Here is a 17,745-nt window from a genome sequence, read left to right on the forward strand (position 1 = left end):
GTTAAAAAAAAAAGTCCAAATTCCATCAAGATCAATTCCTTTCAAATGAACCCCTGTGCATTCAATATATACTTACATATATAAACTATATATATGTCAATATCTATAAAAATTGTAGATTTTAGTATCACAATAGCCTTTGACATTATGCTTAGATATCCATAGGTTTGAAACACAGTCGGGATTATTATACATGTTTTTGGTCACATAAAGCTTGTGTCATTCAATATAAAATACATAGACCCTAAAAGCACCCTTAGTAATCTTACATCAAATCAAATAAAGCTGGGCCACACATTTAGTAAGGTCACCAAACAAGCAGATATTTTGTGCAACAAATTAGTTTTGTTATCAATATGTTAATAGAAAATATATACAAAATATCACCATAAATAACAAATTAAGGGGCTGATTTATCAATAGTCATATTTTTTTCCGTGATTCATATTTTTGTGCTAATAATCGGGTCTTTTTTTTTACTGAAATTTGAAAGTAATGAAAAACTCGAATGCAAAATTCCACCATCTAAGTCACAGTCATGTAGAAGTCAATGGGAGCTGTCCTACGCATTTTTATTTTCGCAGTCCTTTCACTTTGTATTCAATATTTTTCGTATTTTTTGGGGAGCTATTTGATGTAAAACTTGAGGTCCATGTTTTTGTTATTGGATTTTTTAATAAATCAGGAAACATTCAGGCTTTTTGAAATTATTTGTTTCGTCGAGGTTGAAAAAAAACTTTCAAATTACTCAAATATGAATTTTTATAAATCTATTGTCACAATATCCTGGGAAATACATCAGAATTCACAAGTAGTTATGTTCTTACTTTTGTGTAAAATGTGCCTTGTCACTGGAGATGCTCCTTGGGAATTGTTCGGAGTTCATTAAATGTATGTATGTATGTATAACTTTATTTATAAAGCGCCACAAGGATACGCAGCGCTGTACAATCTTACAAAATACACAATTACCCACAGGGAGGACAAGTGTTATAATAAATACAATAAATAAGTATAAATAAATGACTGAAAGCAAAAACAATTGTTCATTTCCATTATTTGAGTGTTTGTTAGAATTGCATGATTGTACAGTAATGAAATATGGCATTTGTATGAGTTTGGCCACTAACTGCAGTGAGTTTACAGCTGAAAAGGTGGGAGGCAAGTGTCTATTTTCTGTTCAGCGTAATTAACCTGCTCACTCGCTCCATAGAAGCTCTGTTCCGCAGATAACAGCCGGTGGCAGCATTGTGTGCAGAATCCACCAGTGAGTGGAACATGGAGTTCCTGGAAGGCAGTAAAACAGTGCAGCCTAACCTGGGAAGCTTTCCAGATAGTTTGAATTGGTTTCTGAGGTGCAGTTTGCTATCTACTTAGCAACAAACCAGCCTTTACAACTGTGTTTGGCACTGTTACATGGCTTCTCTGCCGCCCAGAGGAATCTGTTAGGTGATCTGCAGCATCTGGAACAAGTAGTTTTCAATTAACATCATGATTATACTCAGCAGCAAAATGCCGTGTTACAGATAGTGTGAAAATCCACACAGTAGAAATTGCCAGAGGAAAGAGCACTACTGAATCATGGTGGGTCTGCCTATGCTAGGTTTACTCACTGGGCCTTTTTCTAATAACATATATAGGGCCTTGCCTAAAAAAAGCAATTGCAGTTGTTTTGCTATTAGCATATATTCATGCTAACATCAAATGCAGATAAACATATAAACAGACCCACATAAAGCTCATTACTGTAACTCAGAATTTCCTTGTTTCATCACCTTTTTACTAAATTCGTAAATTTTTACGAATGTCTGACATTTATAAAAAAAAAAATCTGAAATCACTAAGCACGTGCAGGAAAAGTCACAGAAAAGTCATATGAAAACTTAATTTTCACACAAAAGACAGCAACAAAAGCCCAAAATCCTCTTAAGTTTCAAAGCTAAGACAGATCTTCCAGGAAGGGAAAGGGACCTTTGCCATTGACTTTTATATGATCTCTGCAGACTTTTAGCCATTTTGTTGCATAGTAAACCTCAAAAAAGTTGCACCTTTTTTTCAGCGACTTTTAGAGGCACATTTAATAGAGTATGATTGACTCCGAATACAAAAAATTTGTATTGGTTAGTACTGGGCATATTTTATGCGATTTTTTCGTACATTCGCGTAACATTTCTTCGTACTTTGTGACAAAATTTGTGCGCAAAATCGTATTGTCATGTCGAGTACGAAAGTTTCGGATTCATTCAAGCTTCGGTATCGTGAATTTCTTTTGGCCAGGTTGGACCTGCAGAGTGCCATTGAGCGTTTTTAGAGGCATATTTATAAAATGGTGAACTCTAATGTTCACCCTTTGATAAATACGCCTTTAAAAATCAAATTGGAATGAATAGAGAGAGGGGCAATTCTACTGTTGTGAGTTTTAATTTCACACTTTGGACACCATCTGGTGCACCATTTATAAGGCACCAGTAAGAAGATACCTCTTGCCATACCTTGGGTTAGACATCCAGAGCGTCACTCTGCTGGTGTTCCAATATGATCACCATATTGCTGCTGTACTCCTGCTTTATGTATGGCTGTAACAATTCTTTCCCTTATTTCACCCAGCTTTACATGTAATGTTTTCATGATAAATACCATCACATCTAAATTGCTGGTACAGGTATAAGTAATTTCCTGCCAGTTTGAATAGCCACATTAAAAACCAGGATACTAAGTAACATCCCTTTTTAGTAAAATTAAATGGAATGACACATATAATATTATGTTGAACATCTTACTTTTTTCTTATGGAAAGTGAATTACTTTATATTCATTCTTTTCACCTTTGCAGTTGTCACGTCTGTGGCTTTGAGACAGAGTTGAATGTTCAGTTTGTGAGCCACATGTCCCTTCACGTAGACAAAGAGCAGTGGATGTACTCTATCTGTTGCAGCACCTGTGACTTTGTCACCATGGAGGAATCTGATATGAGGACACACATCAGCACTAAACACTCAGGTACAGACACTGCAGAGATGTGCCCAAAAATATCTGTGCTTTCTTTGTTTCCCTAAATGTCTGCATTCGCATATTCAAGTAAAGGTGACAGTGTGAAAAGTGGTTTACATGAATGGCAGTAATTGAGCAGAATCTCACTGTTTGTTGCTATGACCTCTCTTCAGTTTAATGCAAATGTACTTCTCCTGTTTAGTAAGACCAAAGAGAACACTGGGATAATATTGCATAAATCTTCCTGAGCCGGGAAAGAATAGATTAGCAACTGGGAATGTGCCCAAATGCATGCAGAAAATTGCACACTGCCTTTCCCTAAATGTGGCTTTAAACTGCATTATGTCACTAAGGGGGTAATTAAATAATAGTAGCAAGGTTTGCACCAGATCCAATAATCCATAGTAAGTAGTCACCAGGTAGCATTTACTGGTCACCTGTTTGTAAGAAAACATATAAAACATCTTTTTGATTGCTTTGGGTTTCAAGGCCCTAGATTTTTTTGTCTTACATTACTCCAACTGCAGAGCCTTTTCCACACAGCTGCTTCAGGCCATACAGTGGTCTAGACAAATTACATGGCCAGTATCATAATCCTTTGGCTCCAAGTAGCATGAAAGCATCATTGGATAAAGGGAATTAAATATGGAGGCCAGTAGACCAATATAGTAAAAGCACCACAAGCTTAGTTATCTTACTGCTTAAAATACTTTCTTTACATCTTCTTTTTGTGATGTTCTAGGAGAAGATAGAAAGACCCCTAGTGAATCAGTAAGCCCCTCTTCCTCGTCCTTGTCTACACTCAGTGATTCAGCCAACAGTAAAGAAGATTCAGACACCCCACTGAGAAACCAGACTTCAAACAGTTTGTTGGTTATTTCCGTAGTGCCTGGCTCCCAGCCCTTTGTCAGCAATGAAGAGAAGTCAGATAAAGGTAAAGTGGCCAGAAACAGGCTCTCTGCCATCTTGAGTATGGGCTTTTTTAACTACTGTGACTACTGTCTGTATTAGGAGATATATTCAAATGAATTTAAAGAGGGCTTTTGCTATATAAATTTATTATTATTATCATTATTATTTTATTATTATTAATAATAATAATAATAATAATAATAATAATAATAATAATAATAATAAAGGAAAACTATACCCTGAGAATGAATACTTAACAGATTATATTTAAGTTTATATTTTGTTAAGTGACCTAGTAAAGAATCTTGCCAAACTGAAATATATATCAGTAAATATTGCCCTTTTACATCTTTTCCCTTGGGCCACCATTTAGTAATAGGCTGTGTGCTCCCTCAGAGATCAGCTGACAGGAAATAATGAAGTGTGGGTGTAAAAGACAGAACTTTATCCATTCATTGGCTGATGGGGCCTAGCATGTAGCTGTGCCTTGGCTTGTTAGTGTGCACTGTGAATCCTATGATCCCAGGAGGCGGCCCTTAGTACTTAAAATGGCAATTTTCTATGTGCAATTACCCAATGGCATATAGTACTAAAAAGTATATTTATATGAAAATGGTTTCTTTAGATGAAGCAGGGTTTTACATATGGGCTGGTTTATGCAGTATATTTTTATAGAGCCCTACATTGTTTGGGGGTATAGTTTTCCTTTAATCTCTATTTATCACCAACATATTCCACAGTAGTTTACAGAGATCATATATTGTGCCTGTTGTCTTAATTACATTATAATTACAAAGAAATTGAAATCTAAAAATGAAAGTAAAGTCACATTCTACTTCCTGTCCCTATGAGCAAGATCAAAACAAATCCACTACTGAGAAGCCTCTAACAGGCTGCAATGTTAAGGCTACCAGGTTCTTTTCAAAATGTCCATGTTATGTGTTGTGTAATACTTGGTCTCATTAAAGTTATTTAGAACTGATTTACTGGGTCCTAATGGAATGAAACAGGATAAGTATAGATAGGAGCCATGCTTTCCAACCTTTCTCCCAGCATGTTAACTGGTGGTAGGCAAGTTGTTATATGTTACAAGGTTATTTTTGCAAACTTTAAAGGGAAGCTGAATCCAGTATTAAAGGGATGGTTCACCTTTAAGTTAACTTTTAACATTTGCTGAAATTCCAAACTCGAGAGCTAAAGAATTTAAAAATAGCAAATAATAGAAAATGAAGACCAATTGCAAATTGTTTCAGAATAGTATAGTATACATCATACTAACATTAATTAAATGTTCATTTAAATTAATTTAATGTCCTGGTTAGTAACCCATTGGCAGGTAACTTACATCCATTTTGAACAAGACTTTGCTACTGGGTTCAACTAGTTCTGTGGGTTTTTTTTCCTACCACAGGCAGAGTATATGTACTGTGCCCTCCATGGTGTGCCCGGCATACTGTGCATGGGCTTCTGAAGAACATGGAGGATCTGGGCGTCCTGTTATGGGACAATAATTTACCTTTTCTTTCATCTAGGCTTTACTTTTTTTTTATCACATACAAAAATATTGATTATACAGATAAAATCAAATATAATCATTTAATTTTGAAAAAATAATAAAATGCTTTAAATATATCTTCTGAAACACGTGGTTGCTGAATTTATAAGAATCATTGCAATTCCCACACTTTTTGCACTCTTTTCTTTTAGCATAATATGCAAAAAAAACTCAGGTTTGTATAATATTTTGGCCCATTTTTTTCTTTTTTGTGGTGCAGTCAACCAAATCCAGAAAGCATGGATTCAGTGCATAGTGTTATTGCGCCGACTATGCACTGATTTGTTTGTGTACTTGCCAACTGCCCATTTGTCAGACTGAAATTCCATTGCAACAGAGGGACAAAGCTCACAGTGGAAAGTGGCCCTAAAAATATGTAGTTAGATTTTGGCTTGTTTATGTATGTGTCCGCGGCCCTGCCAAATCAGCTTATTTCCACTACTTCCTGCCTGTTTAAAAGTCCACTGACTGGACACATAGGGAAAAGGATGGCTTCCTTCAATTCTAATCAGGAATTTCTACAAATGCAATTATTGTTTCCTAAGGAAATCTAGTTAGAAATGCAGCTGCAAAAAGCGCTCTTCTCTTTTCTCTTCTGTTCTGCATGCAGTGCACTTATAGTGCTGATAAAGATGCTTCAAGAGACTACTGCTGCAAAATTCCTGGGTTCTTATTAAGACTTACTGGAGAAATTAGTATAAAACATTGAAGCCAAAAAGGGCTCAAAGGGCATCATAGTCATGGAAACCATTTGATTATTATTGTCCCTTTTTTGAACCAGTTTACTCCCTACATAGAATGGCAGAAGTGCCTGCGTTTTGCACTGAACTTTGTAACCTAGCATGAGGTACACAGCATAGCATTGGTGGGCACAGCCCAGCCCCATACTTACTGCTTGCCCCATGCTGCGGCTCCCAAACGTGCAAATTTGACTGATACACAAGTATGGCCATACACAGATTTCAGCCACAGATTTTGTTCATTTAAGTGATTTGCCAGCTTTTTTGCCTGTGTATGTGCACAGGCCCACATCGACTCAGTGATATACCCACCTTTAGGTGTGCATATCAGAAGAAGATCCACTTGTTTGGTGAGCTCACCAAATAAGCGACTCTTCCCATGTATGGCGACCTTTAGTTTGCTACAAGAGACTTGTCGCAATTTGTCAAGGAACAATAGCACCCATTTTTTAAACTTTGCACCCTCCAGTTTTCAAACAAGCCCTTGCAAACAGTTTGCAAATAAGCCAAGCCAATGAAAATAACAAATCAAGCCAATGAAATAACAAATCAAGCCAAACAAATAACAAATCAACCCCATCTTCAGTTTATACAAATCTTTAGTACAGGTATGGGACTGTTATTCAGACTGCTCAGGACCTAGGGTTTTCCAGATAAGAGGTCTTTCGGTAATTTAGATCTCCATACTCTAGACTAAGGGGTACATTTACTAATCCACGAATCCGGATCCCGAATGGGAAAAAATCGGATTGGAAACGAAAATTTTGCGACTTTTTCATCACCACGTTTTTTTTCCTATTTTGTGCAATTTTTTCGTCGCCGTCACAACTTTATCGTATTTTGCGTGACTTTTTAGTCGCTTTCACAATTTTTTCGTATTGAGCAATTGTAAACGGCGGAATAACCAATCCGATTTTTTCGTGCCGGCAACAAAAAAGTCGCGGAAAATATACGATAAAGTCGTACCGGCCACGAAAACATCGCGGGACATACGAAAAAGTCGCAAAAATACTGATCATTACGAAAAAACGCATTCGGATGCTTTCAGTCCGTTCGTGGATTAGTAAATCTGCCCCTAAGGCTACTAAAAAATAATTTCAATGTTAATTAAACCCAATAGGATTGTTTTGCCTCCAATAAGGATTAATTATATCTTAGTTGGGACATGGTACTGTTTTATTATTATTATTTCAGGGAAAAAGTAAATCATGTTGAAAAACATAAATTATTTGATTATAATAGAGTCTATCGGAAAACAGCCTTTCTGTTTCAGACCTTTTACGGATAACGGGTCTCCAGACCCCAACAGACCCCATACCTGTTTGTTATACCTATTCATGAAGCAGAAAAACTGTCCATGCAGCACAGACTGCTATTTAGAGATCTTTCCCTGGCATACTGTAGGTATTGATGTTATCAATCAGCTGCAAGTGGTAAACAGGATATCCCAGAGCTGGGACATTGTCACAAATTTTAGCCATAGTGAGTAGAGTAGTTTAGCTATTGCTTTTTCCTGTTTGATTTATACACTTACCTTCATATTACAACAATAAATAATAGACAGAGAGAGAGACCATCTAATATCTATATCTCACTGTTAAGGTCCTGAATATAAATATATAGATAAACAACAAATTTAAAAGTGCATCATGCAAACATTTATTGATTCTAATGATTTGCAAAAATTCAAAAAACAAACGGCACAAACGGCTCATCCCAGTGCCACATGGTCCCCATACTTCCACCCTCCTTTCATTTTGCACCATTGGGTGCTTCATCAGAGGAAGTGTGGCATTCACAGATCATTTCCTTTATATACCCTCCGTTTATATATTATACAGCGTGCAGGGCCACAGCCACAACCCTGTATTAAGCATATAGTTTAGTATTCTCAAACTAATACTATGTAAAGAGCCACTCAAGCAGCACAACAAAGTTTTGTCGTTTGGTATAGTATGGTTTGTTTTTTTAATTTTTGCAAATAATTAGAACCAATAAATGTTTGCATGTTTCACTGTTAAATTTGTTGTTTATCTATATACTTACCTTCATATTGCAATTCTTTATTGTGTATTTTCTATGTTACATTATTCCACATATTTATCAAGAAAGTAAAGCTCACCCCACTTTGCCAGAGTGACATTGATCGTCTCTCTATTATGTTCTATGGGATTTTTAGGAGCATATTTACAAGTGGGTGAAAGTGAGAGTTTACCCCCTGATAAACACGCCTTTAAAAATGCAGTTTAAAAATCCTGGGCTGGCCAAAGGATCCATTTTATTGAAAACTCTCAATTATTGAACCATTAACTGTGTGGTAGTTCCCCTTACCATGTACACACCCAACAGATTTTCATCTTCTTAGTTGCAGATTATCTTAAATGTCTATTACTGTCTTATTTTGCCTAAATTGGAGACCGTATGGGTTTGCTGTCATACCCTTAAACATGGATATCCTCCTACGGCTCTTGAACTATAACTTTGGGATTCTGGGATTTGTGGCTGGCAGGTCACAACTTGAACACAACTATTCTGAATACAAATGAAGGTGATATGAGTGATGAATTTATGTTTTAATTATAATAATTTAGTCAATTTGTTGTGCCTTTAATTTGCAGGATTTGAGTGTGTTTTCTGCAATTTTGTCTGCAAAACGAAAACAATGTTTGAGCGTCACCTTCAGATCCACCTGATCACCCGGATGTATGAATGTGACGTGTGCCATAAGTTCATGAAGACACCAGAGCAGCTGACAGAACACAAGAAATGCCACACAGTCCCCACCGGTGGGCTCAAGTAAGGAAAGCAAGTACAAAACCTTTTCCTGTGTTTAGCACATGTAATGTCCTGTTATATTTAATGTGTGGGAACCTCAGTAGGAAACAGCACCCTCATAGAATACTCTTTCCAAACAGTAGCTCATTGATACCACATAAAATACTGCCTTGTAGATTTTCTTTCGGTACAATAAGGGTCAGAGGCATGCGCCTTTGCTTTTTTTTTTTTTTTAACTAAGGAAGCTAGATAGAAATAAAGCATATTCAACACATTTTATATCTACCTGTCTGAGGTAAGGGTGATGATATCCCTGCTCTAGCAATTGCAGGTACACTTGGGCTACATCATCCTATACCCAGAGCCATGGGGTGGGTTGGAAACCAAGGAGAAACAAGGATCTTATATATTAGATTGATTAAACTTGATTTCTGATTGGTCAGCTAGATGGGGGGGGGGTGCTGTGTGGCCCCTGTACAAAGCTATTGAATCTTTAATACTATAAATCAGTTTTTTACATAACCCAAATGAACATTACACACTGGTTCCAAGCACATTATTCTACACTGCACCCTGCCTTGCATTGTCTTTTAAAAGCCACAGGTCCATGTGCTCTGTTTCAGATATAATTCTCAAACAGAAAATTGTGTTTTGTTTCTTTTTCTAAAGAGGATGTTCAAACATGTATAACAATGTATATATTTATAATATTTGCAGAAATTTAAGGGGTTCTGGCAGTGTTTTTTTAGAAAAAAAAATCCACCAAACTTTGAATACATAATGATACCTTTTTCTTATTGCAAACAACTTAACCCATGCCAGGGGAAATACACAGCTGTAAAAAAATAATAATAAAAATTATTTCTATTATAGTTAAGTATCTTTTTATGACAAGTGGCATTTTAAATGATTGAGGCCTAGGTTTCCATTTACACAGAATGCATGAGTAGTCCCAGTTACAAATATTAGCTAGTTACAGACGTGGCATAATGGCCCCTTTTCTGATTAGTACTTACTGATGCTGCAATAGACTTAAAAATATAAATGATGATTTACAGAAGCCTGTATTAATGTTATGTTTGCTACATTATCACAACAATAACTTGCAGTTTTCCTACAGTCTTATCTCTAGTTGAGGTCACATGAAGCAGAACTGTGCCCACCTCTGGAGTAAGGTCTGGGCACACATCCATGTAGTAGTCCACATTTGTAGTAATATTTGCCTTCTCATGTACTTGTTTTGCCAGGTGCCCATTCTGCATTTACTCTACAAACCGCCCCGCAGCCATGGAGTGTCACCTAAAGACACACTACAAGATGGAGTACAAGTGTCGAATCTGCAAGACAGTGAAAGCAAACCAGCTGGAGCTTGAAATGCACGTCCGGGGGCACCGTCTTGGGAACCATTACAAGTGTGACCAGTGCGGCTATCTCTCAAAGACAGCTAACAAGCTGATTGAGCACGTCCGTGTCCACACAGGAGAGCGTCCCTTTCACTGTGACCAGTGCAGCTACAGCTGCAAACGCAAAGACAATCTCAACTTGCACAAGAAGCTCAAGCACTCTCCACGCCAGACCTTCAGCTGCGAAGAGTGCCTGTTTAAGACCACGCACCCATTTGTCTTCAGTCGCCATGTCAAAAAGCACCAGAATGGTGAATTAATGGAAGAAGAGAAGAAACTCCCAACTCCAGCTCCAAAAGAGGCTAAACCCTTGCTAACTGTTAATGACCCTAGGAGCCTTTTATCGCCTCTCTCTGTCATGTCTGCTTCCCAGGCTCTACAAACAGTGGCCATGTCTGCTGCCCAGAGCCGGGGGGCTGATACACATTTAGCACTTAAAGCCTTTGCAGTAAACGGTACCTCATCAAGCTTTGATAGGTACCAGAACTCCGAGGTTGCTCATCTCATTCCCTTAACTATGCTTTTTCCCAAGAACCATTTCGACGTCACATTCCATCCACCCCGACCTCAGACGGCACCACCAGGTGTCTCCACACCTAAGCACTCCTTCCTTGCTTACCTTGGACTAACAGAAAGGGCAAAAACTGTTTAAGGGCAACCGTTGCTCTGTCTCAGATACCCAGCAGGTATACATTGCTGCAAAATATAGGTTTGAAAGGTATGAAAATGTGTACTGTATATCTCTAGCAAGATTAGTTAATGGGCTCTGTGTGTATACTTATTGCATTTACATAAAAGCTGCTTAATTAAATCTTCAGAGAGGTAACCTACTGCATAGTTCTACATATCAAAAAGGCTGCTTCCCCTTTACCTCAGCGCAGGCTGAATGCCCTGGAAGGATATAAGCGCTGGCACTTATGAAGTTACAGTTTCATTTTTTAAGAGAAATGTTTTGCCCCAACAGTTATTGCCATGTGAGCACTGTAGTTTGCTCCACCTATTTTTTCTATCAACAAAATGTTGATAAATGTAATTTAATCCATTAGTGACCATGGCCACTTTAACTCTGCTCGTGCCATTGCAGAGTAAATGGCAGTTCTGGGATTTACAATGTATTTATGTGCCACGCTGGCACAGAGTATACAGAAATATATGTACATTGTGTGGTTTATATGTTTAGCCAAAATGGTTTCCAGTGGAAGTATATTTATTAGGTTTTCCATGTATATACTATATATTTAGATTCTATACAAACAACACACCCCCAGAAAAACCCCAATATTTATTTAAAAAAAAAAACAAACACGCACAGCCATGCTCTGACATCCTATTGTTTAGCCTCTTCCTACAATATTTTCACATCCTAAACATTTCATTATTATGCCAAAGCCAATAGGACTATTACATGCACTTCTGGGTCTTTGGCTGCCAAAGTTCAAATGTTTATTGTATAAAATCCAAATAGTCTCTTTTTTTATTTCTCAGAGTGGATAGCTGGTTTTTTGTTTTTTAAAGGGATACTGACCATTATGGAAACAATGTAACCTTGTCCCCACATGGGCCTGAGGCCACGGGGAGAGCATTTATGTCTGTAAGACAATTCTGTTTTTTGGGGTTATTGTCAGTCTATTTCTAACTGCTGCTGGAAGTCAACCCACAGATAGCTTTGCCCTCTGCACACTGCCAGGAGCCTGACGTCCATCTAAACCAACAGTCAGAAGCATAAAATGTATTCCCCTGAAGGTCAGGTCCTAGAAGGGGAACTGTAATTCCAGAAATGTCAGTATAAATTTAATAATTATAAAGTAATTATTTTCTATGATTAAAATAGAGATTTATAGCTTCTCTCTAATGTTACAGACATGCTGCTCTATTTGATATTTTTGGGTTTTTATCCCAAAACAATGGACATTTCAGCTGTTATTGCAACTACATCTCCTTGTTTGAGAGTTGTAGTTTAGTTTTACCTTATCAAATCAACATATTTTTGTGTATGATCACTAATCTGTCAGTGATCAGCATGGGGTATTAATGACCATGGCACACAGATTTGTAGGTAACATGTTGAGACTTTGGGGGGGTCAATTTTACATTTTTTTTCACCAATTAAGAAAAAAACAGTGAAAAAACACAAATGAGAATATTCTTGAGAAGCATAAACAGCCTGTACCTTTTAAAGAAAAAAATCCACAAAAGCTGGCGAGGTTTAGTAGAAGTCAATGAATTGTCAAACAACTTTATTTATTTTCCACTTATTAAAACATTCAATTTTTTTTAGCCTCATTGGAAATGGATGGAATAATGCGCACAGGAATATTCTTTTGTATTTTTTCTCAAGAATTTGAGAAGAAAAAGTTTTGTCGCAGTTATTTTTTTCACATCCACTTTTTTTATGTGAATTTTCATAGATCTGCCACTTGATCTAGAAAAAGGTCAGTGAAGAACACTGTGATTACATAATGGCGATTATCTACTCAAAATGAATTAATCTTTGTTTAGGGGACAAAATCAACGTTCATAGAGAGACAAGCCACAAAAAAGTGTGGCTGAGACAAAACCCCCTGTGTGACATTCACCTGTTTCCCTAAAACACGTCAAATTATAATTACAGCTTTGATATTTCCACTGGACTAATTCAAATCTCCTTTACAAAGGCTAAACCTTACATTCCTGCAGATATAAGAAGGGGGGAACAAATGAAATACACTGTATAATCTGTGCACAGACATCTTTGAATGTGGCAGATGAGATAGGAAAAAGGATGAGGGCTTCTCACAAACTTTTGTATTCCTGCAGATTTCCAGAATGATGTAATGATTCTGCATGCATTTCATGAGCAATATTGTTAGTGTATGGTGCTGAGATTTGTAGTTCAAGAACTAACAGACAGCCACTGGTGGCTACATCTGTTGTGTTGGATTCAGTAAAAATACATGTTTCTAGAAAACATGGAAGCAAATGCAAAGCACGGGGCCACATATTCATCCTTTTCAATAGGGGTGCACTGAAGGCAGAATTCAGTTTGGGGCTGAATACTAGCATGTTTAGCACTGTTTTTGCTCAGAATTGGGGCAATTTTGAAAATCTTTTTCAAATTTGAATTGGCAAATTAGGGTTTGGTATTCAACCTTTCTGGATTTGGTGCATGCTTATTTCTCAGGGAAGAAGCTGCAGCAGCATCAGGGCTCTCAATACTCCCAGCATTCACCAATAAGTAATAGAAAGCAGCTAGATTATCAAATACTGGGCTAGCAAGGGCATTTTTTCCTTGTGCCCCAGGACCACTAAGAGCAGCCATTCTTTATACAGGTATCTCTGTATCGATAATGATTTATATGCAGGAAAGCAAAGTTTAAAGATTTTAGGAGGCAGATTCCATTTTTAGCATTTTAGTTAGTAACAAAAAAAAAAAGAAGAAGGGAAAATGTAGAAAATATGCAGTGGGTACCTTTCTTTTTTGCGACTGTTTTATCTTTAGAAACATTAATATTTTACAGTCCACTTAAAGGATTAAAAAGGGTTTGGAGAAATGCTGGGTATAAAGTACCCAGGCTAAACAAGGCAGTTTTGCACAGTGCTTAATATTGCACTTTTCCTTGTCACTGATTTACAGGCCAATGGTAGGGCATGATGTGAGTTTGTACAGCCCCGGGCTGTGGGGCTGACATATTAGGGCCACGGCGCACACAGCACTGGCATCTCTGCTACTCATGCATTTTCCTGTGCATAGTGGGTAGCGCTAATGTAAATGCAGTGCGTGCCAATACCCTTTGAAAAAAATAGACAGACTTTGTTTTCCCTGTATCGATACTGTTTGCACACGGCATCTGTCTGATTAAAGATAAACAGATCCACTCAAAAATATTTGACGGAAAGAAAGACAGACCATAAACTCACCTTGGATTTTATTAGGGTATTTTTTTTTGCTAGATATTATGGATCAAAGGGAAAGAAAAGCACTTTTTTTAGTAATTTAGCTCATTTTCTCTGTTTTTGTGTTATTAAACATTTGCTGTTACAGTTGAGGGTGGCCTTAAACCTCTCTAATAATACTATACTTGTATATATTATTATTATTTTCTTCTTTACATACCTAACATTTAGGTGGCAGAATCTGCGGAGAAGGTTCATTCATTTTAATGTACAATGCTGAGCAGCCATTAATTGTCGTTAATGAAAAAAAGAAGTATATCTGAGGTGTTCCTGATACCTAGGTGTGTTTTGTGGTCACTGTTTGAGCTGTATTGTGTGACACACTTGCATTTAATGATAGTTACATGGACAGAGCCTGTTTTTACAGATATTTGGAATGAGTCGGTGCCATAGGTGTTTCATGTATAAAAATACACTCCTATAAAAGCAGATGATGAAGAATAAATCAGGATATAATAACTGCCAGTTCCTAATGGGCCCCACGCCAGACCTTTAATGCAAGTAACTGACTTGCTTATTCACATTGCGGAAGCCAGTGCCTATCTGCCCAGCCCACACTTCAGTAGATGCATCTTGGGGTTTTGTATCGCTTCCCACTTTTCTATAAAGGAAAATAAATGGTGCTGCTGTTAATTCCACCTTCATCTCCACCATTAATTCCAGCAGAAAAATGACAAGAAGTCCGAAATGATTTCTAGGCACCCATTGCCCATTCACATATCCTTTCTAGACCATTGTATCTGGGTTTCCTATGGGAGAGCTTCTGCGCATGGCCTCTGTCCTACAGTTATTTTTTAAATATACTCCCCTGCTCTACTTTGTTATTCCCTGTGCTTGGAAGCCGTTTCTTTACACAGTAGAATTGCTGCTGGTTACCTTAGTGGCTTGAGGATACATTGTAATTCAAAGACAGAATAAAAATGTGTTTTGTACGAATGCATTAAGAATTTATTGTTTGTGTATGAGCTTTGAGACCTTCTCTCCCGGTTCACCAGCTTCTTTCCAAAATATAAGAGCAAAAATGTGTTGGAAAGAATATACATGAGGATTAGAGGCCTTGCTCACACTGAATTGGGCAGTTCAACTCGTAAGTATTAAAAGACTTAGAAGACTTTGTGGGGGACTTTGTGACTATGTGGGTTCTTGTTGCAGTCCAGAAACTCGGATCCCACCAGCTCTGAACCAGCTGAACAAATCCTTTGCATGTCTACTCATCTCCATGGTGTATTACTGGAATTCATGCCATTGTAGGACTTTCCTTAAAGGAAAAATATACCCCCAAACAATGCAGGTCTCTATAAAAAGATCAGACATCTCATATGTAAAACCTAAATAAACTATTTTGTAGGTATGTGCCATTGGGTAATCCTAAATAGAAACCTGCCATTTAAAGTATTACGGGCCGCCCCCTGTGATCATATGATTTACGGTGTACACAAACAAGCCAAGGGCACGTACAGTATACATATTAGGCACATCAGCCAATAAATGGACAGAGCTCTGTCTTTTGGTGTCTCTCTCACACTACTTCCTGTTACAGTTAGAGCTGCATTATGTCCTGTCAGGTGATGTCTGAGGGAGCACACAATAGTGATGTGCGGGTTGAGAAATCCTCAACCCAAACCTTACCCAGCCCGGCTTCTTCCCTCTATTTAAAGACCTGCCCCACAATGATATCACAAAAGGGACAGGGCATGGCGGGCACATTCCTATAGGCCGTGGGCAGGATGGCCAAGTTTGATCCCCTGCCTGACTCACGGGTTAACCTGCGGGTCCTGCAGGTATCGGGCCGCCCGCACATCACTAGCACTCACACTATCACAAAATAGTGGCTCAAGGGAGAAGACGTAAAAAGGGCAATATTTACTGATGTAGATATTCCAGTTTGGCCAGATTCTCTAATAGCCAATTAATGAGCAAAATTCAGTTTTTTACTCCCACACTTCTTCCTGTTAGAGCTGCATTATTTCCTGTCAGGTGATCTCTGAGGGAGCGCACAGCCCATCACAAAATGGGAAAATATGTAAAACAGTATCAAAACTAAATTTTTGTAAAATGGACACATTTTCAGGGCCAGAATCAGGGGTAGGCTGAAGAGGCACCTGCCTAGGGCGCAACAGTGAGGGGGCGCTAGGCAGGTACCTCTGTTGCCAACCCTAGTTAAGGATCTCTTACCCCCACCGCTGATTTCCTGGCACTGCCCCCTCTGCATGGCGAATGCGCAATTTACGTTCTGTGCTCCCCCCGCATGTGTGTATTCATGCACCTGTTTGTGCACACGCGGGATGGGGAAGCAGCAGTGGGGGCGAGGTGGCCCGGCCGGGTCACATATGGAGCCTGGCCGGCTTGCCCGTCTCTGCACTTTATACATATGATAATGGTGGTGGATTTGCTGCCTCCTAGGGTATGAGGACTTCAAGTCTCAACTCCACTTGAGTTAGTAGTTAAGGCTCAAATATGGTGCAACTATATACAAGTAGTTCATCTTGAATTGTGAATCTTGGAGCTTGGTTGTTGCTTAGGAAGCACTGAGACCCAAGCATCTGTGGTTTATATGTATTATATTCCCTTTATATGGGAACATATTTGTAAGTATGTATATCATTTGATAGTGCTACTTACAGTTATAGTACAGATATTGCAATAAATAAAGAATAAATATAAATGATTTCAAAGATTAATTGCCCCAAGTTAACTGATACAGGAAGTAGGCGGGAGGCCATGCCGCCCCATAAATCTTACAATTCTAATTGTATTGGTAATACTTTTATGAGTTAACTGGGAAAGACAACAGTGCCCAGATTTGTTCTTTTTTTAATACCTTACTATTATAAATATTTAACTTAAAACTTTCAAAATTTGAAGCGTTCCATACATTTTCATCCATTTTATACGTGTGCTATACAGAGCAGTCTTTGTCATTGATATAGCTGGTTTTTTTTATATCAAGCATCTTCCGTCAATTGTTTTTGTTTTGGAAAAATGCTCTTATTTGGGAGTAGCAGTGCATGGGCTGCACAAAAGCTCTGACCCTTACAGTGCTACGTTTCCTACAAAGCGACCATGATATCGCAGGCAGCCTACATGTTATTACCGGCTTCTGCAATACGGACACAACAAGCAGGAGTCACTAGGATACCACCAACACAACACTCTTTGATCATGTCCCAAACTTCAGATAAAACCACAGTCTACCACAAAGCAGCTGGCACAATAAGCAATGGAAAGCATCCCTATCTCTGTCCAGCTGTGTTATGTCTCCTCCAGTATCTCACAGCTGTGAGGGGGCTGTCTCATTGACTTCCACCTGTCAGTGGAAATGTTCTACCTATGTAGGAAATGGGGCCATAGCTGAGTGTTGGATGCCCCCTGCACAAATACAGGCATGGGACCTGCTATCCAGAATGCTTTGGACCTGGGGTTTTCTAGGATATTA

The 17,745-nt window shown here is 38.2% G+C and overlaps 1 protein-coding gene across 4 annotated transcripts in view; it reads left to right on the forward strand.

Annotated features, from left to right (window-relative positions):
- The window catches only part of znf827 (zinc finger protein 827), a 108,637-nt gene extending 93,390 nt beyond the window's left edge, over positions 1 to 15,247 (forward strand). For 2 of the 4 annotated variants that reach the window (XM_002938935.5, XM_012955597.3), the window contains exons 11-14: positions 2,834 to 3,000; positions 3,734 to 3,925; positions 8,817 to 8,994; positions 10,221 to 15,247. In XM_002938935.5, coding sequence (XP_002938981.2) covers positions 2,834 to 3,000; positions 3,734 to 3,925; positions 8,817 to 8,994; positions 10,221 to 11,028 — 1,345 coding nt within the window. In that variant the 3' untranslated portion in view covers positions 11,029 to 15,247. Of the gene's footprint in view, positions 1 to 2,833; positions 3,001 to 3,733; positions 3,926 to 8,816; positions 9,008 to 10,220 lie in introns of all 4 variants that reach the window. The other 2 variants (XM_012955598.3, XM_031895507.1) reach the window with 2 other exon arrangements.
- Positions 15,248 to 17,745: the final 2,498 nt, after the last annotated feature.

Source organism: Xenopus tropicalis, chromosome 1, assembly GCF_000004195.4.
Source record: "Xenopus tropicalis strain Nigerian chromosome 1, UCB_Xtro_10.0, whole genome shotgun sequence".
Taxonomy (NCBI): domain Eukaryota; kingdom Metazoa; phylum Chordata; class Amphibia; order Anura; family Pipidae; genus Xenopus; species Xenopus tropicalis.